The 27,949-nt window shown below is 43.6% G+C and overlaps 1 protein-coding gene across 2 annotated transcripts; it reads left to right on the forward strand.

Annotated features, from left to right (window-relative positions):
* The first annotated feature begins 19,538 nt into the window (after positions 1-19,538).
* On the forward strand, positions 19,539-27,394 carry SPRY1 (sprouty RTK signaling antagonist 1). 2 transcript variants are annotated; one of them, XM_021008342.2, is made up of 3 exons: positions 19,539-19,907; positions 20,559-21,658; positions 25,135-27,394. In XM_021008342.2, the coding sequence occupies exon 3, from the start codon at positions 25,190-25,192 to the stop codon at positions 26,147-26,149; it is 960 nt and encodes a 319-aa protein (XP_020864001.1). In that variant the 5' UTR covers positions 19,539-19,907; positions 20,559-21,658; positions 25,135-25,189; the 3' UTR covers positions 26,150-27,394. The 2 variants fall into 2 exon arrangements, with proteins under 2 accessions (XP_020864001.1, XP_020864002.1); XM_021008343.2 differs by having other exon boundaries at positions 19,539-19,869.
* Positions 27,395-27,949: the final 555 nt, after the last annotated feature.

Raw genomic sequence — 27,949 nt, forward strand, 5'->3', positions numbered from 1 at the left:
CCCAACTGATATGTCATATTCACTCCTATATATAATACATATAGATGTAGATAAGGAATAAAAAAAAAGGCAGAATGAGATCTCAAACTATTATGAAGTGGTAATTATCAAAACTATCTGGTTCTGGCTAAGAAATAGAGTGGCAGATCTGTGGAATAGATTAGATGCAAAAGATTCAGTAGTAAATGACATAGTAGTCTAGTGTTTGGTAAACCCAAAGATCCCAGCCTGTAGGGTAAGAACTCACTATCTGACAAAAAATGCTGGGAAAACTGGAAAACAGGATGTCAGAAGTGAGATAAACCAACATTTTACTCTGTATACCAAGGTAAGATCAAAATGAGTACACGATTTAAACATAAAAGATGATACCATAAGCAAATTAGAAAACCGAGGAGTAGTTGACCTGTCAGGTCTGTGGAGAAGCAAAGACTTTATGGCCAAACAAGAGATACAGAGCATTACTAGATATGACACAGATAATTTTGATTTATGTTAAATTTAAAAAGATCTTGCACAAACAAACCCAGTGCAAGCAAGATTAAAAGGAAAGAAAAAGCTGGGAAACAATTTTTATGGCCAGTGTCTCTGATAGAAGCCTTATTTCTCAAAGAGATAGAGAACTGAGTCAAAGTTATAAGAATACAAGCCATTCCCCAATTTATAAGTGGCCAAAGGATATGAATAGGCAGTTTTCAGATGAAGTCAAAGCTATCTATAATCATATGAAAAAATGCTCTAAATCACTATTGAGTAAAGAAATGCAATTTAAAATAACTCTGAGGTACCCTATTGTACCTACCAGCTTGGCTAATATGACAGAAATGTAAAATAATTAATGTTGTAGGGGATGTGGGAAAATTGGGACACTAATGCACCTTTGGTGGAGTTGTGAACCGATCTAACCCTTCTGGAGAGCAATTTGGAACTATGCCCAAAGTGCTATCAAACTGTGCATACTTTTTGATCCAGGAATATCATTACTATGTCTGTATCTCAAAGAGATTAAAAAAAGGGGGGGGAGGAGGATTAATTGGGGAATGACTGAACAAGTTGTGATATATGATTGTAGTGGGATATTACTGTGATATAAGAAATGATGAGCAGATGGATTTCAGAAAATCCTGGAAAAACTTATATGAACTGATGCAAAATGAAATGAACAGAATCAGGAGAACACTGTACACAGCAACGGCAATACTGTATGATGATCAACAGTGAATGATTTAGCTATTCTCAGCAATACAATGATCCAAAACATTTCCAAAGGACTGATGATGAAAAATGCTATGCATCTGCAGAGAAAGAACTAATGAAATCTGAATGCAGATAGAAGCATACTATTTTTCACTTTCTGTATTTTTTGTGTGTTTTTCCCCTCTTTAGGTATGTGTCTTCTTTCACAACATGACTAATATGGTAACATGTTTTGTGTGATTAAACATGTATGGCCTATATCACCTTGCTTACTGTCTCAGAGAGGGGGAGGTGAGGGAGGGAGAGGAAAATTTGGAGCTCAATTTAAAAAAATGAATGTTAAAAATTCTCTTTACATGTAATTGGGGAAAATAATATATTGGTTTTTTTAAAGAATAATATACGAGGCAGGTAGGTGATGCAGTGGATAAAGTGCTGGGCCTGAAGTCAGAACTCTTCCTGAGTTCAAATCTGACCTCATACACTAGCTGTGTGACCCTGTGCAAGTCACTTAACCTTGTTTGTCTCAACTCCTCAGCTGGGGAAGAAAATGGCTAACTACTCTAGTATCTTTGCCAAGAAAACCCAAATGGAGTCATGAAGAGTTGGAAATGACTGAATAACAATAGAATAAAATATAGATAATAAAATAAAGTAAAATGTAGATAAAGAAACTATTAAAATTTGCAGTGTGTGATTACAGGATTAAGCAGCACGTTTTCCTAACCTCTTTAAGACTATCTCAACAAGCCATGAGACCCTTAAAACAGCAACACACAATTCTCTGTGAGGTGCTATAACCACTGATTTCCTGTAACATAGGTTATGGTTTATATGGAAATGACTCAGATATCATATGACTCCTCAATAGCAGTTTAAAGAAATGGACGTTTAATCATAGATGGGAAACTATTCCTTGATCGATATCCAGCAAGAACAAGAAAAAAAAAGCCGCAAATTGGACAGCCGACTACCAATTAGGAAATACAGCTAGCCTTTCTGCTGGGAGAGAGGCATCTGAGTCTCTGAGCAAAGGGACTCCTAAGGGGAAGAGTGCCAGGGTTCTCTCATGCCCAGCGAGGCCAGCAGCAGCAGTAGAGGTGGTGGTCACTGCAGCAGCGAGGTGCTTTTGGGCCCAACTGCCCATAGTATCAACTCATTCCCTGGCAAATCTCTGTTCCAATTCAAAAGGAAATGTGTTTAGGATATGATCTGCAAGTGTATCATCCAGGATAGTGTTAAAATATCAAAACTTCTTTCTTTCATAAACACTGTCCCAACCTCAGCTTTTTGCTGAGGAAAAACTATTCATTCCTTATTTGGGTTGGGCTCCCACTCCCAGACCTCGTCCATGCCCTCCTAGTCAAGGCCTAGAGAAGATAAGTTGCTGGGAGCCTCGAAGAATCCTGCCAATTCCCACTTCTTTCTCATTCCCGGCTGGACACTGGCCCCCATATTCTCACACCCTCAGAGTGAATCCAGAACCGTGTGCCGTCCCCTCCAGTCTTCCCTCTCAATATGGATGAGCACATGGATAAGCAATGAATCAGCACCTTCAAACCCTTTGGTAAAATGGGGGACATCTGGGCCTTACCATCTGCCTTGAATCCACCACTCTTCCTCCCAGACCTCCAGCTATTGCAATTAGACGATATATCCTAAGGACCCTTGAGGCTTGTCATCCACACTGTCACTAAACACTAAAGACCACCTTTCCTTTACTATCTTACCTGTACTGACTTTCCAGCTGCTCTGTAGTAGAACTCTCCTACATGTGTTATTTCACCCAATCAAAATTTGAGAGCCTTGAGAGTAGTAAATGCCTTTCCTTTCTGTTTGTATCTCTGCTGTTTATCACGGTACTTTGCACATAGTATGCACTTAGCAAATGTTTTTTCATTCATTCATCCATCCATCCATCCATTCATCCATCTATGCATCCATTCATTCTTGGTTGGGTATGTCTGTGTATACCTGATGAAATGATCAGTCGTCGCTAAGACATGGCTTATACTCTTGCTATCTTTTTCCAGGGAAAGAAAGTCAATTCAGACAAGCTCTAAAGATGTGTTAGTGTTTATATCCTTCTAATACACAGCATGCATTGGAAGCATTCATCACCTCCAAGCGTCTTAGTGACATCCACTGCCATCTTGGGCTGGTAAAAAATGTTTCTTACTAGCTCTGGGGCTCCCATATGTCCAAAGCCATCATGGGTTGCTTTCATGTTCACACAGCCATATGCCCTGGGAGGTGGCAACTGCTTCCTGTACCATATGTGAGATTGATTACTATCCATCATAGCTCTCTGTTGAGTCTCTCCAACTTCTCCCACAATCACAACAGCTAAGGAACTTTCTAGAGAATGGACCTTAATCCGTTAGATTCCCTTCCTTGCTTCCTGCCTTGTACTATTTCTCACAAGTGCCTCAGAATCTGATCTTACCACTAGTCGTTCATGGACACCTGACGCTCTTCAGACGCTGCCTGGTGAGAGTTCCAAATCCTTAACTGCGCTTGCACTTGATTGTGTCAATATAGTTTTCATTCCTTCCTTAGGATAGGGCATTTTTGTCCAGAGTAGTCTTCCAGGTAGTAGCATGTGCTAAATTCACAAAGGCTTATCGCTGCTGTCTATCACTGGCAAGTAGCGCCTAATTTGTCATTGGCAAACACATAAACCAGTGAACTTCTGTCAGCCCACACTTGAAATTTAGCTTCTGTACAGAGTCTTTGAACTTCCCAGTGACAGGCCACTTAAAAGCCAAGAAATCTAGTTTGTGTATGGGGTGTGAGTCTCATTGTCACTAAGTCATTTGTTGACACATATGATGGGTTTCTAGTGAACATCTTTGTCTTGGTATAGGACAGTTTCCAAGCCCTCCAGGCTAACATCTACATGCAGGCCAAATAGCTTGCCCGGATGTTCGTAGGCCAACACTGATGCATGTGTGTGGCAGTTGACCACGTCTTTGAAAGCTTGTTCCCATTTATTCACCCATCAATCTCGAAATGGTTTTGCAGAGTTTAGAGTCACTGGGCTCTGTTTGGGTTTTCCGCTTCTGATACTCTTCAATCATATATCCATGAGTGAGTTCATTCAGTGGTTCAGCAGCGGCATCACAGTGTTCAGCAAATTTACAATAGTCTTCAAATCCTAGAAAAGTCCTTAAATCTCAAGAGTTCTTTTGATGTGGCTGATTACAGAATATCTTCTCAGGTTGGAACTCATGGTTTTCTGTGACACTGTGACCCGCATTATTGACAAAGGCTATACCCAACTGACACTTGGCAATTGATAGCTTTTGCCAACTTCTTCTAGCTGATCCAATATTTTTATCATTCTCTTCACATTCTTTCAGAGTCTCTCAAAAGAAAACGAGGCCCTTTTAGTATACCAACACATCACGTAAGCCATATCTCAGGCAACTCTCATCAGCAGCTGGAAATTGGCAAGTGCCACTCAGCTGCCTTGGGGCACATCCTTGACCCGGTAAGATCCAGCTGGGCAGGTGAAATCGATCTTCTTTTTGTCTTACTCTGCTACAGGGATCTGGTAGTATCCATTGTGTAAATCCAACACTAAGAATCACTGGCTGCCTTACATATTGCCCAGAGCACCTCAGACTTGTTGCATGGTGTATTGATCTGCTTTTCCTTTGTTGCTCAAGGTCTCATAATCTATGTTGTTTTATATCTTCCCATTCTTCTTCCATTCCAATGGTGTAGGTGATGCACACGGGTCCCTGGAGCCTGTGATGATGCTGTTGGCCAGCAATTCTTTTAGTGAACATCAAAGGCCTTTCATTATAGATTAGAGAATCTTCCTAGATCATCCCTGGAACTGACAGGGGTCAGTGAGGTTGACTGTGTAAATAGCTCATCTCACATTTCACTCATACAATGAGGATGTCCCTGCCCTCATGCCAAGGCTCTACCTCAATGGATCCATCTAGTGTTCTGGTATTAAAGAGCCAAATTTCTCAGTATCCACTTCTGAGTTTGGAGAGCCAGTGCTTTCATGCTCTTACTCACCTCAATCAAAGTGTGTAGGTCTTGAGTCCCAGCATTGAATTTGCAGTTTCTTGCTAGTATTTTAAAGAGATAGGAGTTGGCTCCAATCAGTGTTGACATTCCAGTAATGGTTGGTGGATCCAGACATAGCACAGTCATGGTGTCCACCTTTCTGCCAACACTGTTACATAGAATCATAGAATTTGAGAGTGGGCAGGGACTCTGACAGCCATCGAGCCCAGCCCATACACGAAAGGAGTTCCCACTGAAATACAACCAAGACTTGTTATTCAGTGCTAATGGAAGACCTCCAAGAAGAAGGAAACCCTCTCTACTCAAGCTGGCCTGTCTCACTTTTGGACAGCTCCCATTGTGAAGAAGGTTTTCCTGACATTGGCGAAATTGTCCTCTTCTGCCGCTGCTCTTGATTCTGCTCTCTAGGAACAAATGTCACAAGTGTACGTCCTGCTCCATAGGACAATCCTTCAAAATACTGGGAGGCGGTTATTATGTTCCCCTGAGACCCTTCTTCTTGAGCACTTAGCATGGTACCTGGCATGTAGCAAGTGACTGATCAAGTTAATCAAGATGGCAGAGTGCTATTACCTCACTTCTGGAAGCTCTGCCCCCTTGATGTAATCTAAGATCACATTTCTTGTTTTGGCTACCATGTCACACTGCTGACTCGTATTAAGCTTAAATTCCACTGAGACCCCCAGGTCCTTTTCAGAACTGCTATTTAGTGACGCTTCCCCCATTGTGTTCTTATAAAGCTTATTTTTTGTAAGCACTGTAACACTTTACAATTATCCCAATTGCATTTCATATTTTTATTTTGTTTTTGAATTAAAAAATAAAGGTTCATTAAGGTTTTTTTATGTACCCTAAATTTCCTTCTGTATCCATCTCCCTCTTACTTCTTATAGAAGCGCTGCATATGACAAAGAGTATCTCTTAGAGAAAAAATTAGTAAGAATAAAAAAAATTAGCAAAATTGATCAATATATTTTTAAAAATCTGAAAATATAAAAAAACCCAAGTGGACCTCCCATTTCTGTAAATAAAGAAGGGGAGGTCTTTTTAAATCTCTTCTTTGGATTCAGGCTTTTTCTTTGTAATTTTCTAAAACTCTCTCTCAGTTGTTTTGTGGTTGTTCTTTCTATTTAAATCACTGTAATCGTTGTGCATATTACTTCATTCTGCATCGGTTCAAGTCTTTCCATGCTTCTCTGTATTTATCAGATTTATCATTTCTTGCAGCACAGTAATATTCCATTACATTTATGTACCACAATTTATTTAGCCACAGCTCCATCAATAATGCAGTTGTGTGACTGTCTTTTTATAACTCTTCCCACGTTTTGTCCTCTATGACAATTTACTGGGTGGAAGATGAAGCCTCAGGGTTGTTTTGATTTGCTTTTCTCTTATTAGTGTTTTGGAGGATTCTTTCATATGGTTATTAATAGTTTGTAATTCTCTGAGAGTTGTTTGTTCATATTCTTTGATAATTTATCTGTATTTGGGGATGGCTTTTTGTCTTAAAAGCATTGCATATTTATTAGATTCAACCCAGTGCTATGCAACATCTGTAAATACATTTTTGGAAATTGATTATCATCCAATGCATTAGTTTTCCATCCCAGCTTTGCATTATATGCAAATTAATAAGAATGTCATCTTTGCCTTCATGGGTCATTAATAAAAATATTAAATAGCACAAGGCCAACTACATACTACAAGGCCATTCTGATATTGAACTGTTAACAACTACACTGAATCTGGTCATTTAAACAATTCTGAATCCTTTTAACTATATTGTCATCTGGGCTATATCTCTCCATCTTCTCCAGAAGAAAAATATGAGATAATATGTCAAAAGTTTGTGAAAATCTTGGTAAATTGTCTCTATATCATGTTTTTCATTTTCTATTTTGCTAGTTCTATCAAAAAATGAAGTAAGGTTAGTTTGGTATGACCTTTTCTTGATATAACCACGTTAATTCCTTTTAATCACTAGTATTGCCTCAGTCAACTGAGACCTTGGAAAGATCTTAATTAGAAAAGCCAAGGTCACCCACTGTTTTCCAGGCCATTGACAGTTGTGTCGACCTTTCGTCTTGCCATTGGACTTCGATGACTCTGGAGAAGAAAGTGAGGCTGATGAGAAAGTGAGGCTGATGACTTTGTGCAGCTCTGCCTCACTTAAATCCAATTCATGGCAAGTCATGATATGATCCTAATGGTGTCATTTGTCCTCTTCCAGATGAAGAATAAGCAACAACCTCAAGCTTCCCTTTCCAGATATTTGTCAACCATCATTTTAATGATTTGTTTTAGAATTTCCCCAGCAACCAAAGTCAAGCTCACTGGCCTATCATCTGCAAACTTGGTCCTTTTCCGTTTTTTGAAAATTGGAATCTTTCCCCTTCTTTGATCTTATATCATCTCTTCTACTTTTCATGATCTCTTAAATATTACAGGCAGTGGCTCAGCACTCCCACTGGAGAAAGTTGCTCAGCTGGGGCTGGTGACCTGAATTCATCAAGGGCAACCACATGTTCTCTCACTGTTTCCTTACTTATCTTGGGTATCAATTCTCTCTTAGCGATTTTTGTTCTGTGATTCCCAGTGCAAAGGTCATTCTCCTTGGTGGAGAAAACAAGCAAGCCAAGGATTGAACAGCCCTACTTTTCTCTGTTGTCAGTTATCATTGTCCTATGCACTCAGAATGAACGGCTTATCCTTTCCATGACCTTCCACTTTCTATCAATGTAACTGTTAAGAAAAAAAAATCATTTTTTGCTCTTAACTTCTTTTGCCAGCTTTAGGTCAATCTGAACTGTAGCATGTAATAGTTGACTTTAGGTATTTAAAGTCATACTCAGAAGAGGATGTGATAACTGGCTTTAAATATTTGAAGTTAGTTCAAATACTTGAAATCAGCTATCATGTCTTCTTCTGAGTCTTCTGAAAGATAACTGTTCCCGCATCTGTTCCATCTCTTGAAACCCTTCACCGATCTAGTTGCCCCTCTCTGGAATCTCTCCAGTTTATCAATGTACCAACAGGATATAACACACATGACTCAACTTGCTTTAGTTAACTCGTGGTTGAATATTTTTGTTCTGTCCTTTCCACTCCAGAGTTCCTTCTCTTCAGCAGAGAAAATAAAACTATAAAATGGGGAAGTGAATATGTCTTTTGTCCATTTCCACTCAAATCCCATCTCCCTCTCTAACTTTCCTGAACCACTTAGCCAGAAGGGACTCTGATTCATCCAATGTTTATGTTTTCCATTGACCTAAATATAATCTATTCCCTACTCCCCTTACCCTCTTGCCATATCTGATTTGCATATAACCTAAGGTAGGCCTATAATCAATGCCAATATTTTGGCATGGACTCAGTATGGAGTCAATATCTGGATATACATTCTACTTTGCTCTTTACTTAGACATATTACTTCTCCCTCTCTGAACTTCAGTTTCTTCATTTGTGAAATGAGGGTATTTGACTAGTCCAGGAATTCTAGGTCCCTTTCAACTCTTGAAATCCTATAAATCTGAGAGGTGCAAACTTTATTTAGGAGATTTCAATATTGAGAACCACGTCTCAATGTTTTATCTTCTCTGCTAGACTACAAGTGTTCTGAGGAAAGGTACGTGTCTTATTTACCTATCCTTTTAACCCCCCTGTCCCTCCCCCAGTGCCTAGCACCAGGAGGTGGAGAGTACCAACTTAAATGGGTGATAGATGAATGAATCCTATCCTAAGGGATAGGAATCTGAAACCACAAGAAAACTCCCCTCTTGCACCTGTCTATGCAAGTAGAATGAACTGTTTCTTTTTAAAGAATCCACATATGGTCATTACAATTCTATCTATCACATGAAAGATTGCCAAGCTGTGCAGAAGAAACAAACAATTGAACCTGGATATTTTAATTAAAGAGAAGTTCCAGAGTCAGAGCATTGGCTTAGGTGACTTGAAGATGCCTTCCAGCTTGGAGCTTCAGCCCTCCGAGAGCATTTGATCTGATAACGTTCTAAGGCACTTTCCTAGTGGTATATATTATACTTACCCGAGATAGTGCGTTTCCTCCTCCTAGTTTTTGAGCTCTCTTTGAGTCTTTTAAAAATTCTATGTTTCCTAATATCTTGTGTAGTTCTCTGCACATAGCAGATGATTAATAAACATTTGAAAATCTCAGAATCTCGGGGGACCTGGGGTCCAATCCACAGCTGAGCCAGAATACCATTGATCACATCACTAGCAAGCTCATTCAGCCTTTGACGGCCTCTGATGAGTTAGAAGAACCCATTGGCTCAGGAGGTTCCCCATTCTACTAGGGTAACTCTTACTATAAGAAGGTTTTTTTTCTCATCAGTCTTAAATCTGCCCCTCTGCAACCTTCACAGACTAGTGAGGAAAAAGGACAGTAACTAGAGGAAATACACTACCTTGGAGAAGTAGAGTATATAATATGGCATAAGTGCCTTTTGTTGTGCAGCCATTTTGGTCATAAGTTGTCTTGGCAAAGACGCTACAGTCATTTGCCATTTCCTTTTCCAGCCCATCTGACAGATGAGGAAACTGAAAGGTTAAGTGACTTATGCCGGGTTGCACAGCTATCTAATAAAGTGCTCCAGGAGGGCTGAAGCTCACAGCTGGCAGAGATCTTTGAAGCTTGCCAAGTTCTGGTCCCGACTCTATAGGCTTTCCCCCATTTCCTCCCTTACTCCTCAGACCTTTCATTTCCCTTTTATATGTTGTCTTCTCCATTAGAGTGTAAGCTTCTCGAAGGCAGGGGCCATCCTTTTTGCTTTGCTTCATATTCCCAGCATTCAGCCCCTGGTGCATGATTGTAAAGTACTCAAGCAGAGAATGTGCCAGACTAGCTTGATCTATTCTCCTTTTAACCCAGGAATAGACTGAAGCTGTTGTCTCCGCTGTTGCTTGGGCATTTTGAGTTATGTATGACTCTTCATGACTCCATTTGGGGTTTCCTTGGCAAAGCTGCTACACTAGTTTGCCATTTCCTTCTCCAGCCCAGTTTACAGATGAAGAAACTGAGGCAAACAAAGTTAAGTGACATGCCCAGGGTCACCCAACTAGTACGTGTCTGAGGCCAAATTCTAATTCAGGAAGATGAGTCTTCTTGACTTGAGGCCCAATGCTCTGCCCACTGTACCACCTTGTGGCCCCCTGAGACTACCAGATATTAATTCATACGATTCTGCTGTGAGTTCTGATACAGCATTTCATCTTGATGCCTAAAATGGAGGCTTTGGCGTGGGCTAGTGGAAAGAGCGCTGGATGAGGGGTTAAAAGTCTGGAGTTTTAATCCTGTCTCTAGCCCCGAGTGGCCGTGTGACATTAAGCAAGTCATTTAACCTCGACAGACTGTAGTCTTTAAAACAAGAGTAAAAATCCCTCTATAGTCCCTTCCAGGGCTGTAATTCCAAATAAATGGCCTCCTCCCCAAATCCGGCCACCTAGAGCTGGGAGATCCCTTAGAGGCCAACTGGTCCACATTACAGATGAGGAAAAAGAAGCCCAGAGAACATAAATGATTTTCCCAGGGTCACTCACATCCGCAGCAAATGTCTGAGATGAGATTTGAACTCAAGTCTTCTGGAACCCCAGCCAGTACTCTCTTCATCATACTATACTACAGGTATGTGGCAAGAACCTTTGGTCTATGTCCTGTGAGAGAAGATAGATACCTATTTATTAAAGGCTTGTTATGGCTACTGTGGGTTTCCATAGGGCTTACTATGCAAACACCTTACTCAGCACAAAGGGCATAGATCCAAGCAATCAAGACATTTCCTGCTTCAGGGAGCTTACATTTTATAGGGCAAAGACCACATTTTGAGGAGAGAGAAGGTGGGGATGTGACAGGGCTGTCCTGGAGCATGGAACATTCACTGCTAAATGTTCAGTGTGAGCATTTACCCATTGAAAGTGGGCAAATGCTACAGGTTTTGGGCTTGAGTTATTGTTTTGTTGGTTATCTAGATTAAAAAGTAATAGGGAATATGTTAATAATGCAGATTAAATGCAAAAGTCGTGGTGGTTGGACAGCCAGTTGTTAAACATCTACTAGCACACCCCGGGACGTGAACCACAGTTGAGATAGCATGGTTAGAGCTGTTGAAAGGGAGGGGGAGGTTTAGTTCCAGGCAAGATAAGATGAAAGCTCACCTATTAGAACCCAACGTGGTTTCTGGGAAGGAATCAAAATTTCTGATTGGAAAATAGTTAGGGCTGACAGCTGAAATGGGGATAGCTTGCTTTGAAGAAGGAAGGACCAGGTAAATGAACTAGGGATATATGTAGTCTGTAGAAGAAAAGACCCAGAAAATCACGGGAAAAGGTAATTTTACTGATAAAGCTCGTTTAAGGCTACTTGAAAATCATTGTCAGAAGAAGGCCAGGTAGGCCTATAAGATCTCGGAATTTTCATCAGACTGTACTACCCCCCAAAAAATGTTTTGGAATTTTTTTCTAACTTCTAGTGGGTCTGCATATTTTGTTACCCCTTGAGGAAATGATAGGCTCTGATAAATATATCGATAGACAAAAGGCAGACTTGTTCTTGAGTTTCAAAAATTCTCAGTTGGATCAGGACTGTTACAATGTGACCTGGTGCCATGCCACATGTCATGAAAAATTTGAAAAGTCAACCAAGAGAAGGAGATGAGCCTACTTCAGTGACTTGTGAATTCATCTATTGAACACTTGTGGACTTTAGTCAAGGCTAGACCTGGGAAACCTGTGGGTTTTAGTCAAGGCTAGCCCTGGAAAACTGGCTTGTTTATCAAAAATGTGCTTAATGTCTAGTGTAACAAAAAATGGTCTCATGGTGAAGAATTACAGAACATGTGTCAAAATTTTGTAAAAATGCTGAGTGGCCCAGGACCAAGATGGCAACAGCACAATGACCTCACCCTACCTCCCTAAATTTTCCCAAAGAGATCAGGAAAACGCACCATACTGAAATCCTGATGGGAAAATCAAAGAAAAAGTCAAAATCAATCATTTTTCCAAGCAAGGTCAGAACAGAGAGACAGACAGGTCTGTGGACACTGGGGAGGGCAACAGGAGTTCCTAGAATTATATACTGTCATTATGACTTCAGGCCTGGTGCTGGAACAGGTTCCAACTGTCAGCTTTGTTGCTCCCTCTCCAGATCTCCATTTTACATTGAGTAGACTGAAGAAAAAGAAGGTTAGGTGATTCGCCCAGGATCATATAGCCAGTAAGTACTTGAGGCTGGATTTGAACTCAGGTCTTCCTGACTCCAGGCCCAGCACTCTATCTACTAGGCCACTAGTTAGCTCAGCAAATAGGCTGGAAAAAATGAACAAACAAAAGAGAATCCCACTACAAAAAGCTATTATGGTGACAGGAATGCTCAAGGCACAAATCCAGAAGAAGAGAATAACTCCAAAACATTAAAAAGCAAATCCTCAAAGCAAAACATAGCATGGGCAAAAATTCCACTAGAATTTCTGGAAGAGATGAAGTAAGAGTTAAAAAAAATTGAAAAATGTTTTTTATACATAAAATGAGAGCTCTTAAGGAAAAAACCATAAAAAAGTGAGAGTTAGGGAAGAAAGAATCAGAAAAAGAATGAACAGTTTAACGTGAGGTGAAAAATTTTCCTAAGCAACACATTCCCTGAAAATGAGAATGAACCAAATGAAAGTCAGTGCTTCCATGAAACAATAAGAAATATTCAAAAAATCAAAAAAATGAATAAAAAAGAAAATAGAATGTATGATGTCTCAATGCAAAAATAACTGACCTGGAAAACAGATCAAGAGAAAATATTTAAGATCATTGAACTATGTGAAAATCGTGATCAAAAAGAGAGCCTCAATTGCCTATATCTCTTAGAACTCAGGGGCAAATCTTTTCAAATCAAAAGAATCCACTGATAATTCCTGAAAGAAACCCTAAAATGGAAACTTCCAGGAACATTATAACCAAATTTCAGTGCTTCCACATCAAAGAAAAAAAAATACTGCAAGGTAGCTAGAAGAAATGAATTCAAGTACTGAGGAGCCAGTCAGGGTCACACATGATTTAGCAATCACTACTATAAAGAAGTGGAGAGCATGGAATATGATATTCTAAAAGACAAAAGATATGGACAGTAAAAATAACTTGACTAGTAAAACTGAATATAATCCTACAGTGGAAAAAATGTATTTTTAATGAAATAAAAAATTTCCAAGCATTCCTGATGAAAAGACTAGAGCTCTACAGAAAACTTTGAAGTCCAAATACAGGAATTGAGAGAAATATCAAAAGGTAAACAGGAATGAACAATGATAAAGGACTACATACACATGAACAAACTACGTACATTCTGATAAGGAAAAGTGATGCATATGACTTCATTGAACCTTATCATCAGAAGTCATAGAAGAAGTCTCATTAGGCAAGGCCTGGGACTGGTTCTGTTAGGTCTTGATGATCTTGAGAAAAGAATGGAAAGAGAGAGGAAAAGGCATACACTGAAGGGAAGGGAAAGGTAGATTAGAGAAACACATCTCACAAAACCAGATGCACTAGTCAACATCTATACAATCTTGGAGGAAGGGGTGGGTGGAGCTGCTGACCCAGGAACCACATTCATCTGAACCAGTCAATGGAGATAAGAACACAAACAGTTAGCTACAGAAATACATTTCATTTAACAGGGAAATCGGAGGGAAAGGGATAAAAGAGGGGAAGGGAATTAGAAGAAGGGTTGATTAAGGAAGGAATTAGTCTTAAGCAAAACAAACTCTAGAATGTCTTACAGAAAATATTTATAGCTCTTTTTGAAATGCCAAAGAATGAATGGGAATCCGATGGGAAATCATATATTAGGAATAGTTGAACAAGTCATGATGTATAAATGTGATAGAATAATAGCTAACATTTATATAACATTACTATCTGTCAGGCACTGTGCTAAGCAGTTTACAATCATTATCTCATTTGACCCTCTGAACAACCCTGAGTAGTAAGTGCTATTATTATCCCCACTTTACAGATGAAGACATTGAGACAGACAGAGGTTAAGTGATTTACCCAAGGTCACATAGTTGGTAAGCATCTGAGGCTGGATTTGAACTCAAGTCTTTCTGACCTGCTCTATCCGCTGTGCCACCAGAATCCTTAGCTTTCTTTAAGCCTTGACTCAGATGCCAGCTCCTTCATGAAGCTTCTCTGGATCCCACAATTTTTAGCACTTTCTCTATCCTCAAATTACATGATAATTAATTATCTTTGTAAATGTTGTGTCTCTCCACTATAATGTAAGTTCCTAGAGGACAGGAATTATTTTTCCTTTCTTTTCTGCTCTTTTTTCTTCTCTTCTCTTTTTGTCTCTATTTATCCTGCCCCTAACCCAGTTCTGTGAACATCATAGGCTCTTAATAAATGTTCAACTGAATTTAAATTTACTAAAACACCTAGTTTTTCTAAGTTTTCTCTTAAGGGTGAAATCTCAAGTGAAGTGACTGGTCCAGGGTTACACCATTACTAAGTGGTAGAGCTATGATTTGGACCCCAATCCTCTCACTCCAGATCTTGTGCTCATTCCATTATACTAGTGGGTTCCAAATGTTTTTGATTCCATACCCTTAATTTATGTGTTTTTTACTTATTTGTAAATTACATTTACTATGCTGTATGAAAAACACGTCCACAATATGTAACTAACAACTATAAAGTTGCAAAAATAGAGATTGAGCTAGAGATAGAATATTATTTGATCCAAGTGGCAATAGGGAGCCACTGCAGCTTATTGAGAGGATAGGGACGTGATTAGAACTACTTTTAGGAAAATCACCTTGGCAGCTGTGTGGCAGATGGACTGGAGTGGGGAGAGAACTGAGACAGGAGAGGCTATTGCAGTAGTCCAGGAAAAAGTAAATGAAGGCCTAAACTAGGGTGGTGGCGATGTGAGTGGAGAGAACGAAGCAGATGGAAAGGATGTGGAGGCAGACATAACTAGATTTGGCAATTGATTGTGTGAGAGTGAGGAGTCATCAAGGTTTTGAACTTGAACAACTGGAAAAATGGTGATATCCTAGATTGAGATAAAAAAGTGATCCCTACTATAGATACCACTGTAGTGTGTGTGTGTATGTGTGTGTGTGTGTGTGTGTATACACATGCATACGTGCATATACATACACATGTATATATATGCATGTATATATGTGTGTGTATACATGCCATACTGCCTTCTGTTACATGTATCTTCAGAAAATATTCACCACTTTGGCCCATTTGCCTTTTAGCAGAGTGAGGATCAGACTTTTGGGCTCCCTAGTTAAGCTTATCACCCCTAACCTCTAGGAGCCAGTCCTTCCTTAGGGTAGCAAGCCCATTCTTTCAACCCCATGGCAGCCCTGGGCAAGGGAGCCATATGGTCTGAGTGGGAGAGAGTTTCTCCTTGATTTTGTTTTTCTTGCAACCTTAAATCCAGAAATTCCATCTTTCAGGTAGGATCATAGATTTAGAGCTGAAAATCATCTATTCCAACCCTGTCATTTTACAGATAAGAAAACTGAGGCAAAGAAAGGCTAAGTAACTCATGAAAGTAACAAGTGGTAGAGCCAGGATACAAACTTAAGTCCTCTAATGCCAAAGGAACTTCCTGAATGTTATGGAACCTGCAATCTAGACTTCTAGTAAAAAAAGGAGATTAATAAAAACAACAACAACAACAACAACAATAACAATAACAACAATAACTAACACATCTCTAGAGCTTACTTTGGGCCGGGCACTGTGCTAAGTGCTTTACAATTATTACCTCATTTCATCTTCACAATAACCCTGTGAGGTAATAATAATAATAATAACAGCTAACATATAACAATAGCTAACTTCCTGTGTGACAGACACTACGCTATTATGGTCTCATTGATCTTCACAACAACCCTGGGAGGTAGGTGCTCTTATAACCCACATTTTACAGATGAGGAAACTGAGGCAAACAGAGGTTAAGTGACTTGCCCAAGGTTACACTGCTAACCATGGGAGGCTTCCTGACTCTAGCACTCTATCCATGCATTACCTCACTGCCCAAATCCCCTAACTGATTTCATAACAGTTGCCTTGGGAAGCAAATGCCTTGAACGTTGCCTTTCTAGCAATCTCAAATTTGAGAATCTTGGAATTCTGCCTTGTGCTGAAATACGGGAGCTCCTGAACAGAGCTAACCTCTTTGTGGACCTCTAGAGTTGGGAGGAAGGGCAGCAAGGGACACCTGCAGGTGTAATAAGAGGGAAGAAGGGATCTCGATGTTGTCATGTGGATGGCATGGTTCAAATGGGTTTTGGGATTGCTTCTCTATTAAGTGTGTTTCCCTTCTACAGGACTTCAATCAGTCAAGGCAGTTCTGTGAGGCTAGATGCCTGTATATCTCTGTGGGATGGCTGGAAGCAACATGGTACAATGGAAAAAGCACTAGACTTGGGGGACTCGAGTTTGAATTTTATGTACTACTTGTGTGACCTTGGGTGAGTCCTTCGCTCTCTATGAACTTCAGTTTCTTCATTTGTAAAATGAGGGGGTTGGACTCATTGGTTTGTAAGCATTCTTCCAGGGCAGGCTCATTCATTGAACCTAAATTTGCAACCTAAAGGTACTGCTGCAACACTAGATGCCTGTGGAATTCACCAAAATGGCAGCATTACCTGTCTAGCAATTCCTCTTTCGTTAGTTTTCGGAAGGAAGGCTGGCACTAAGCACCTGCAGAAAACCACAGTCCATGGTGCTGGACCGCAGGTTACGTCTCTTTGTTTCAGAAGAACATTTCACGGGAGTAGAAGGTAAGGGAAGTGTGGTATACAGGAAATGATTGTGGTGCTAAAAAAAAGATCCAAAAGCATCCCCAGCAAAACAAACAGACAACTGCTATGTAGAGATGCATTTCTACATTTGGCCCCCTACAATGCAAAAATATAGGAGTAAACTCTCCCCACTATGACACAGCCCACTTTCTGTGACAATGAATGACTCATGAATGATAATGAATGATATCTCTGATTTATTTTAAGAGGCAGCTTGGTATAGTGGATATTGACCTCAATGCCAAAAATATCTGGGCTCAAGTCCTTTCTCTGACAGATACGGACTGCGTTACCCTAGGCAAGGCTCTTAACTTCTCTGTGTGCTCTAGGTAATTCTCTTAACACAACTTATATAGAGTGATTTTTCTGGCTGGAGTTTCCATAGCCCAGTGAAAACAAGGTACAGTAACATTCATCACTGCAAATGTAATTTAAAAAAAAATATATGTTGTCTTAAAAGAAAAGGTCATTCACTACATTTATTTTCCAAAACCAGCTGTAATTTATTCAGAGAAACTGTTTTTTTTTTTTTGAAGAAATGCTGAGTGCTCCCTCTCCTGGCTCTGCAGTATTGGTGAAGTGATCACATCTCTTCATGGCTATGATATGCACTGAGTAGGGATTCTTGGAGAACAAAATAAGATCCAGAGATGGACTGAAATATTTCTTGTTCTACTAGTAATAAATTTCAGCTCAGCCAAAAGTGCATAAAAATTAATATGTCTTTGGTAAACAGAAAAGGAAAATGCTTCCACCAAACATTAGAATGATTAAAAAATCAGAAAACCTCCCTAAAGGTATCATGTCTGGATTTCCAAAATATGAATTCTATAGCAGAACTGTACATTATAAATATTTGGGGCACATCTCAGGATTATGTTCACTTTGTCCTATTTTGGAGCAAAAGTATTTTGATCCTACCCTGGATAATTTGAAAACTGTCCCAACTGTAGTTCCCAGAGTGGAAACTGAGAAATCCAGAAGAATAAATACCAACCACATCAATATCACTTGCTGATGATGAATAAGACAACTTGTAGAAAAGGTTAAGGAAAAATTTACAAAGTATTTCTTTGAACTAAAAATTTCCAAATCTGACTTTAGATTGAAAGAAAAATTATAATAATAAATTAATAGCAGCTTATGTTTTTGTTGTTCTTTTGGCCTGATTCTAAGCTTTCTTGATTTCTTAATCAAGAAGAGGGGGGAGTATATCAAAGTATATCAAATATACTTTTTTTTAGTTTTAAGATATTACTTTTTTTTTTTAAATGATGAAGCAGTGACACTATGACTTTACCTTCTCCAAGGGCAAAGTGTGCTTTCCAGGGGGCTAGAATCTGTTTGATTGGTGTAATGAAGGTTTTAAAGTCTAAAGTTACCAGAGAATTAAAAACCAGTCTCATTTATACGTGTAAAGAAAAGTGTAAGTCCTTCGGTGACCCCTATCAGATTACTAAGGACCATGAAACGCCGTGAACTATCGGTGGGCTTTGGGGTTACATTTCCTATAAATAGTACAACTTTAGGCTTACAAAACTTGCAAAATCCGTGGGAGAGAACAGGGCACAACGCGTTTCAATACTTTCCTTTGAGCTTGCTTCTCAATATATTTGTTTTCAGTCTAGGAAATTATATAATGCACCTGCCCTTTGAAACATCAAAAGTGTGTGTGTGTGTGTGTGTGTGTGTTGTGTGTGTGTGTGTGTGTGTGTGTGTGTGTGGTGTGTAATTCTGGTTTTTCTAAAACACTGAGCTCACATTCCGGGTGCTAGCGAGCCTCCAATCATGCGGTGCCACACCTCGCTGGTAGTTTTGTGATGCCCAGGAGAGAACACTGAAGTTGGGGATCTGCTGAATTCTGTTAAAAATGAACTTTGCCCGCAAATCCCATCTCTAATGCTTACTACCTCGGCGATCTTGGGCGTATCACTTAATCATTTAGTCTACACTCATCCATTAAGTGCTTATTGAGGACTTAGCACTGTGCTAAACTCCTCTGAGGATAAGAAAGTGGGAAAAGTCCCTGGCCTCAAGAAGAGTACATTCTGATGAGGTGAGGCAATGCAAGCGACAAGGTACATAGAAGATGATTTTACATACAGTGTGTGTGTGTGTGTGTGTGTGTGTGTGTGTGTGTGTGTGTGTGTGTGTGTGTGTGTGTGTGCCATTAACTACAAACTTCTCTACCGGGTTAGCATTCCCAGGGACCGTGTAGCTCAGATGTGCAACTTTTTACTTTCTCTGATCCTTCCCAAGCAGTTTCCATTGGCTTAGGAAAGCTTGTCTCTGTCTCGTCTTTCTATCTTTGTCTCTCTCTCCTTCCCTCCTTCTCTCCCTTTCTGTCTCTCTCCTTCCTTCCCTCCCTCCCTCCCTCCCTCCTTTCCTCCCTCTTCGCCCCCTCCCCCTACCCCCGGAAGGCTCTGCGGACCCCCTTGAGCCGGAGCGAAGGGGAAGGGCTCCAAGTAGGGCAGCCTGGCTGCCTGCCTCGGGAGAACGAACGTGCAAGTGCATGCCTGCACCCCGTCCACTTCTGTAAACACCACGGAGGAAATGCCTGTCAGAGGAAATCCTGTTCCAGGTTTTCGAGCAGTCCCCGTGATGGACACATGATATCATTGGAGGCGGGCCTCGGCACGGAGGTGGAGGTGGAGGCTGAGCGCTGAAATGCGGCTTCGGGGCGTGCGGGGCTGGCTTCTCCGAGGCGGGCGGTCGCAGGCGGCCCGGCGGGCAGGCAGGGCGCGCGCCGCAGTTCCAGCCCGGCTCCCGGAGTGGCCAGGCGGCAAAGGTGCGTGTCTGGAAAGCCCTTTCCAGTCTTGGCATTAGGTAGGAGCCGTTTCCTTGCTCTGCTTCCCCGGGCGCTGACGGGGAGGGGGAACGCACGGGTGAGAGGGGCTGGCCTTGGCGGAGGAGGGCAGCGCTGGCTTTCCGCGCCCGCTTCCCCGCCAGCCTCCCGCGTGGGAGCAGCCAGGACGGACTTCCACCCTCTGCCCACCCCCACAGGTGCTGGGGCCGTGTGTGTGTGGGAACCTCCAGGTCTGCCCGGGCTCTGGGCATGGATTCCAGGGCGCAGACCCCCTTCCCCCCTTTCACCCACTCAGTGTGTGTGTGCGTGTGTGTGTGTGTGTGTGTGTGTGTGTGTGTGTATGTGCTGGGGAGGGGGCTGAAGCAATGACCCCAGGACCTCCCTTTGCAGTCCCTGCTGCCGGATCGGGTGGGGGGCGCGGGGGGCGCTGGCTCCTGGGTGAGTGAGCTGGCTGACATGCATGCCTATGGGGCTGCTGTCAATCACCGGGAGAGCAACAGCAGGCACATGGCAGGCAGGCAGGCTGGCTGGCTGGCTGCCTAGCTGGGGACAGAGGGAACGGGAGAGGGAGCCTTGGCCCCGGCCTCTGTTCTGCGCCGCCCGCCTGCAGAATCACCCATTTTACTTAATGGGCGCTCTCTCGCCCCACTCTTTTCTCCGCACCAAAGCAGGACCTGGACCTGGAACGCCGAGCGAGCAGGCTGACGCTGCGCCCACTGCCCGCTCCGTGGGCCTGAGCTGAGCCGAGCGAGTTGAGGCGCTGGCACGTTGTGCCCACCGCAGAAGAACCGTTGCGGGGTGAATGAGGCGGTGTGACAGCATCCTAGCCTTGTGAAGAAGAGATAGAAAGATCCCATAACCCGGTTCATCCTGACACTGAGACGTCGTGCGGCTCTTCAGAATCCCACCCCTTCCCCGCAAAAAAAGGTGTGGGAGGAGAACACCCCCCAAACCGAAATCCACCAAGACTCTGGAGAACTTTCAGAAAGGGGCGTCAGGCAGATTCTTGCTGGACCCCTCCACTGTAAATCTCTCCTCCCTGCCTGCAGTGATTCCCTTTGACTAACCAGCTGCACTCGGCTCCTGTTGGCATCAGTGGCTGACCGCCTGAGAACGCCGCTTTGAGATCCACTCTCTGCATCCAGGGCTGAAGACTGTTTGCTCATTCTTCCCTCCACCCCGCCCTATTTTGGTATTCTCAGCATCAGAGCAGCGGAGATTTGAAGGCTGAGAAACCTTTCCGTCAGAACTGCTTTTAGATGCAAGGATAGTGCTTTTTGTTTCTCCTTCCTTGTTTTAATCCTTCCCTTCTCATTACCCCCCCCCTTCCCTCCTTTTTCTTTTTCCTCCGCTTCTAACTTTTTGGGAGACACTTGGCAAACCCCGGGGGAGCACGCTACCTGCGGAATCCTTGCTGGACGGAAGCCCCTCGGAAAGGGGTGCTATTGCTCATGGCGCGCCCACTCTGGTGAGAGGCAGAAAGCTGGGCTGCTTCAGAGAATTGCAAGCAAGAATTCTCTCCTGCAGCCAAAAGGGGGCCGGGGGAAAGGCTCGTTCCCGCAGCCGCAGCAGGAGGAGGAGGCGGAAAGAGGAGGGAGGGGGAGTCCTTGGGCTCGCTAACCCTAGCCTCGCCTTAGTTCGGCTTTGAGGGGATGCCGACCGCAAGCCCTGGCTGCTCTGTTTAATGCTCCGCGAGGGCCCTCCGACGCGCAGTGGGTCTTACGTGGAGCGGGGTTGGACGCATTGGCCCCTGGTGACTGCTCCGAAATCGGTAAGTGGGCTTCTCGGGGGACCGCCTTGTAATACTCTGCTTTCGGCGGGGTGGGGGGTGGGGGGAGAATCGAAGGGCGCACCTGATCTGGGTTTCTCTTGGTGCTTTGGAGAGGAGTGCTCACACGTGTAGAGAGAAAACTGTGCATATTCAGGAAGGGGGGGGGCTGCTCCCCCAGCAGGTGCAGCCCACCCCCAGCCTCGAGGGTAAGTCCAGGAGCCCGGCCTTGGCACCTGCGCAGGTGACGGGCCACCTCACCTTGACTTTCAGCCTTGGGTTCCCAGCCCTAGGGACGAGGCGGGGGCGGGAGGAAGATTGCTGGACAGCAAACCGCTCCACTGCTGTGTGGAGGGGAGGGGGTGGGAAGGGGAAGAAAGGAGAGGTCTCGGGGTAGAGGCGCCCCGGAAAAGCAGCTCAGCCCCAAAGTGAGCGGACTAGTTTCCTTCTTTCCAAAATGAGTGGGCTGGAACGGATCATCCCTGAAGTCCTTCTTAGCTGCCCAGGATCTCCAAGGGCTGCCTCCTTGCCCCCAGCCCCTGCCAGAGGAGAAGGGAAAGGTCCTAGGTCTGTGTCCCTGAAGGAAATGGGATGACTGCACTGTGCCTCTGCCTGGAATCCTCATTCCAGCCTCTCCGAGCCCCACAGTCTCCTCCATGGGACCTTAGTTTTGGAGGGCACGGTTCGGTTCGGTTCGGTGTTGGATGTGTCCGTAAGGTTGGGGGGTGGGGGATGGGGTGGGGCGTGCAGTTGGTCTGTCTGGCAAGATTACCCCGCTGGAGACCCGTAGGAGGGAGCCCTCCTTCCGGAGGAGATTCCCTTTTCGATCTGAGAAAGAGGAGAGAGGGGAAAACAGTGTGTGGGTGCCCGCGTGGGTGCCTGGGGCCTACGTGTGTGCGTGTGTGCGCATGCATTTGTGCATGTATGGAGCGAGCCCAGCGCAGCCTACCCCAGCACAGCGCACGGCGGTAATAAGATCTGCACCTAAGCTGCAGTCTGGGACCTCCCCCCTCCCCGCCCCCCTTTCCTTTGCTACGGCTGTACTTGGTGAAGTGGGAAGAGAAGGGTGGAGGAAGGTGCGGCCACTTTAAGAATTGGCACGCCTGCCCGACTGAGGCAATGCCTCTTCTCCTTTGCAAAAGAGAGAAAACTGCTTTTCATTCATAACTCTTTCCTCTTCCTGCCCTTCTTCATTTCTCCTGTTTTGTCCCAGCTGTGCACCCAGAAGGTGCAGGGCTCCCCTCCCCGGTACACTTCCCATGCTGCTGCTGCTGCTGCTGGGATGCTTTGCAGTCCCCAGACCCAGTTGATGCTTGCGCTCTGTCCCCTTTCTTGAAGTCAAGTCAATCTCTTTCAAATGAAGCCCCTAGAAGTCTCTGAATCTATGTGTGTCCCTGGGCCTGTTTTTACGCACACACTCACCCAAGGCTTTTAAATATCTACCTGGAAAAAAAAAATCAAGACCAGCTTTGCTTGCCTCTGTAGTTTGGTTGGTACTGGTAGGAAGCCCTGCTGGAATGGTACTAAAATTATCCTGGAAGATCCAGAGGGCAGCCTCCCCCCCCATGTGCTGGAATTGTCTGAAGATTTTATTCCTCCTTTTTCCTCCTAGGAAATAATCAGGAAAGGGAAAGAGCTCACTTACACATTCCTTGAAAATTGTCTATCCCACCAATTCATTTGATCCCTTTTGGTTACTGGCTTTTTTTTTTTTTAATCTAGACATTTTGCCTGTCTCCATAAGCTAATGCCTTTTAAAAATAGGACCTTGATAAAGCAGTGAGATACTGGGACCTACCCTCTCTTCTACCTTCCAATTTCTATTCCCTTGTTTTCTTTCTCATTTCATGGACTTGAGATTTTGGCTCCTTTGTATTTGCAAAGCCTTTAGGAAAAGAGGGTAGAGTGTAGGAGTCACTTGAAATATTTTTAAATGGCCCTTAAGGACTCTAGAGCTAAAATGCAACAGGTTACAAATCTGTCCTCCATGTGTGCAGAGAAGTTATTTTAAGGGGGCAGGGGAAGCTTTGGCCCATCCGAGGCCTTGAATTTACAGTCAGGAGAATGAGTGTAGGCGAGCTCTGGTGAGTTAATGTGACATTTACTCTCATGGACACTTAGTAATAACTCAAATGCACTTCCTGTTACGCCTTTCCTTCGGAGTGTCTCCTCAAGCTTCATTCCCTTCTCCTGTGACCCTGGCTCCCTGCCTAGTGTCTTTCTGTGCTCTGCCCCTGACCCCTCCTGGAATTGGGATAAGGTTAGTGGTATCCTTGGGGATGATGAACTTCTTTCCAAAGAGTTTTGCACTGATCTGCAAAAGGAAATGGAGTGCATTCTGTGACTTGTGTGCCAAACAAATTATACATTGGAATTCTTTTGCCAAGAATCAGAGAGTAAATGTTTGGTTGTCCCCCAGGGATGGCAGGGTGCTTGTTTTCTTCCTTCTGTGGTTCTAAGTGGGCAGCCTGGTAGATGCAAGCTCAAGGTGCCTGTCCCTTATTATTTTTCTATGTTTAGAAGCATAGAAATAAATGAAACAGGCAGGAGTTTTCCAGAATGACTTGAAGGCCTTTCCAGACATTTGTTTTTTATTCAGAAAGCATCCCCTCTCAAAGACTTGTATTTTGTGCTTTTTAAAAGGCCCTTTCCCAAGAAAGACTCGATTACAAAGGAACTGAGCTGACTCACAGAATTGTGCACTGGATTATTTTGAGAGAATTATTGAATACCATGCCATGCTTTGCATCTGGCTGATTAATTTCTTAATCGGGAGCCTTTCCACTGCAAAATGTCCTCTAGTTTTTGAACGATGTCTTTTTAGTTTGGAACATTTTCTGGGGCTCTGGAATGAAATGCATTCATTTTAAGTAGTCCAGGGACCAGGTGAAGAGTTGCCCAGAAGGGGAAGGTGTGGGCTCTGTCAGTAGAGGGAAATGCCCACGGTCACAGTCATTGACTTCCATTTCATGTGTAATTTCTTGACGTCATGAATCCGGTGCAACAACCAAAAAATCTCAACGTCCAAGTGTAAAAATCTTACCCTTGCTGCAGACAGCTAACTAGTAGGGGTGTGCAGGGCATCCCCAAATTCTTAGTGAAGTTTTAAACTCTAATAACTTAAAATGGCATGAAGGACTTTTGGGACACCCTGCATTTGTGCCTTCACTTTAAATCTGTCTGTTCTAGCTTCTCTAGCCTGCAAAGGGTCACGTTGAGATTGTTTCCCTTCTCCTTCAAAAGTGGAGCAGAAGTCTAGTTTTTGGTGGCGCGTAGGGGCTCCTGCCTCCTTGCCTCCCCTGTGATGTTGTGCCCAGACTCTCCTGAAGTTGGACTGTGGCCAGGACCCCTGCTGCAGGAGAACATTGCCAGGTGGTTCAGACAGCTGGCAACTTGTCAGGATCTTCCCCCCCTAAAATGTTTCCTGTCATTTACTTTTGCTCCCTTTTTCCCCCTCTTCACCCGTGATCTCCTTTTAGGATTTCAGATGCATGCCAGGTTTCCAGTGAATGCCAGAAGTGCAGCTCACTCCTCATGGATCCTCCAAATCCATATGGAAGTGGTGGGTCATTTGTGGTGATCCAGCAGCCTTCCCTGGATGGCCGGCCAAGGTTGGACCATGAGAGGGAGAGCCAGACCACCACCATCTTGTCCCTGGACCAGATCAAGGCCATCAGAGGCAACAATGAGTACACCGAAGGGCCATCTGTACTCAAAAAGCCCGGCCCCAAGCTAGCGCCCAGACCAGAGAAACATGAGAGGACTCATGAAATCATACCCCTTAACGTGAATAACAATTCCGAGCACCAACCCCCAGGCCACGTGGGGTTACCCACTAACTCCAGGGTTCCTGTTCTGAGCAGGTCCACCAGCACGGGGAGTGCGGCCAGCTCGGGCAGCAACAGCAGTGTGTCCTCAGAGCAGGGCCTGCTGGGAAGATCCCCTCCATCCCGACCCGCTCCAGGCTGGCAGGCGGAAAGGGCCATCCGGTCCCAGCCAAAGCGGGCCTCCGCCATCACAGAGGACCTGAAAGTTTCCTTGAAAGAGGAACCCTCAACACAGCACAAGTTCATTTGTGAACGGTGTGGGAAGTGTAAGTGCGAAGAGTGCACGGCCCCCAGGGCCCTGCCCTCCTGCCTGGCTTGTGACCGTCAGTGCCTGTGTTCCGCGGAGAGCATGGTGGAGTACAGCACCTGCATGTGCCTGGTCAAGGGCCTCTTCTACCATTGCTCCGATGATGACGAGGGGGACTCCTACGCAGACCACCCCTGCTCTTGTTCCCAGGCCCGTTGCTGCTCCCGGTACCTGTGCATGGGGACCATGGCCCTGTTCCTGCCTTGTTTACTGTGTTATCCCCCAGCCCAGGGGTGTCTGAAGCTCTGCCGGGGCTGTTATGACCGGCTCACGCGACCGGGCTGCCGATGTAAGAACTCCAACACTGTCTATTGTAAGCTGGAGAGCTGCCCCTCTCGGGCTCAGGGCAAACCCTCATGATGAGGGGAGGTGGACTCAGCCTTGGAATTGTCTCCACTTGCAGGTTGTGACTGTGGGTTTGTTTTTCTCTCTGCTCCCTTTCCCCTTCATTCATCCCTTCTCCTTCCCGGGTCCCGCCTTCTCTTTCCCCTGCTGCTGGATTTCGCTCCTGGATTTCCTCCCTCTCCTTCCTGTGGGTGACCTTCGGATGGTGACCTTGCACCTGGCTCCTACTTTGGAGAAGAGCCTCAGGGCTGATCTCGTGTTCCTTGAATGACTTTCTGAAGTCATCCTTATACTCTGCAGTGTTTGTGTGTGTGTGTGTGTGTGTTTGGTTTGTGTGTCAATTTCCTTGTGGTGGAGTGCTAAAAGAATAATCCATTTAATTTCTGGAGTAAGCTAGGGAATGAATGGAGTTCCCCTTAGAACTTTTTTTTTTTATGGCGTTTGAATCTTCCCTTGAGGATGTAGACTTGTCTTCATGGTGCCTGAAGTTTCTTTTCCACCTCTCTTCCCTTGCCTCACCCTCCTTGCTTCTATCCTCTTTTCTTTTCCTTCCTCCCCTCCAACCTCCCAGTTTTGGCATTGGCTCATTCCAGGGAATTGCCAACAGTGTCCTCACCCCTCCCCACCTCAAATTTCTGATTTTCTTGACAATATAAATGTTCTCCTTGGTGTCCTGTTAGCTGCTCATGGCCCCCTCCCCCATCGATTAGATCTCTTCGACACTTTCCTGCTACACCCTCCTCATTGTCTCCTCCCTCTTTCAGTTTCTGCTGTCATTGAGATCACTTGGAGAGCTAACCTGGGTGGTATTTGTGTGTCTGAGTTGTTTTCTGGGGCCCCTGATTGAAGTCATCTGAAACGTGCCTGGCTCCCTTTCTTCTGCACCCTCCCCACTCCCAATCCCCACCTTAGAGCTGCTGGCCCATCGAGTCGAGCCCTGCAGATGAGCAGACCGATTCCGATCTGACCCAGGCCAGCATTGCCTTAGCCACACGCTGTGGCCATGTCTTGTATATTGTATGTATAAATCACAAAGTTGAATTCTGACTATTTTTAAGACAAAAGTCTGTTAAACTTTTTTATTGTAAAGAATATTTATTATGTGAATCTCTATTATTTTATGATATTTATTGCAAAGGACTGTCGAAATGTACTCATATCTGAATATAACAAAAATAGCAGTACCTAACAAAAACTAAGGGTGATGCAAAGAAAGTACCTATGTTAACTATAATGCAGAAAATATATTAATTAATGAAAGGGGCTCTTCATGTCTTTATTGAGCAGCCTGTGTGGTTAATGACGATTTTGCCAAAGTGCAAACTGTTGGTTTCGTGCCTGACCCAATCCTCACTGCGCTTTGCCCATATGGAATTCACTGATAGTCACAAACTGGGACACAGGTACCTCAGGTTACATATTGGCTATTGCTTGAAAGTGTTTAAATCCAGATTTTGCAAATCAAATCATATCTCAAATGCTTGCTATTTAAAGTAGCCCCCCATTAAGTGATTCATTTTTTATTATCATTTTTATTATTTTTGTAAATTAAAGATTCCTGGTAATTGAAGAGTCACTAAGTACTTTAGCTATGTGGTAAATTTTAAGGTGGGGAAGAAGAATTGTTTTTATAGACTCAGAACTATAGTGGTCTAACCCAGTTACCTCATTAGATGATGAAATTGAAGCACAGAGAGCCTCTGACTTCCCCAAGATCACTCAGATTGTAAGTTGCAAAGCCACCATATGAACCCAGGTCACTTGCCTCAAAGTCCAGCACAAGTACATCACCATTTGTCAGACATGTTCTAATGG

The sequence above is a fragment of the Phascolarctos cinereus genome, unplaced genomic scaffold (assembly GCF_003287225.1).
Source record: "Phascolarctos cinereus isolate Bilbo 61053 unplaced genomic scaffold, phaCin_HiC Scaffold_9;HRSCAF=440, whole genome shotgun sequence".
NCBI classification, from domain to species: Eukaryota; Metazoa; Chordata; class Mammalia; order Diprotodontia; family Phascolarctidae; genus Phascolarctos; species Phascolarctos cinereus.

Excerpts from the sequence above, each read along its gene's own strand:
- SPRY1 (XM_021008342.2), top strand. The coding sequence starts at position 25,190 with ATGGATCCTCCAAATCCATATGGAAGTGGTGGGTCATTTGTGGTGATC.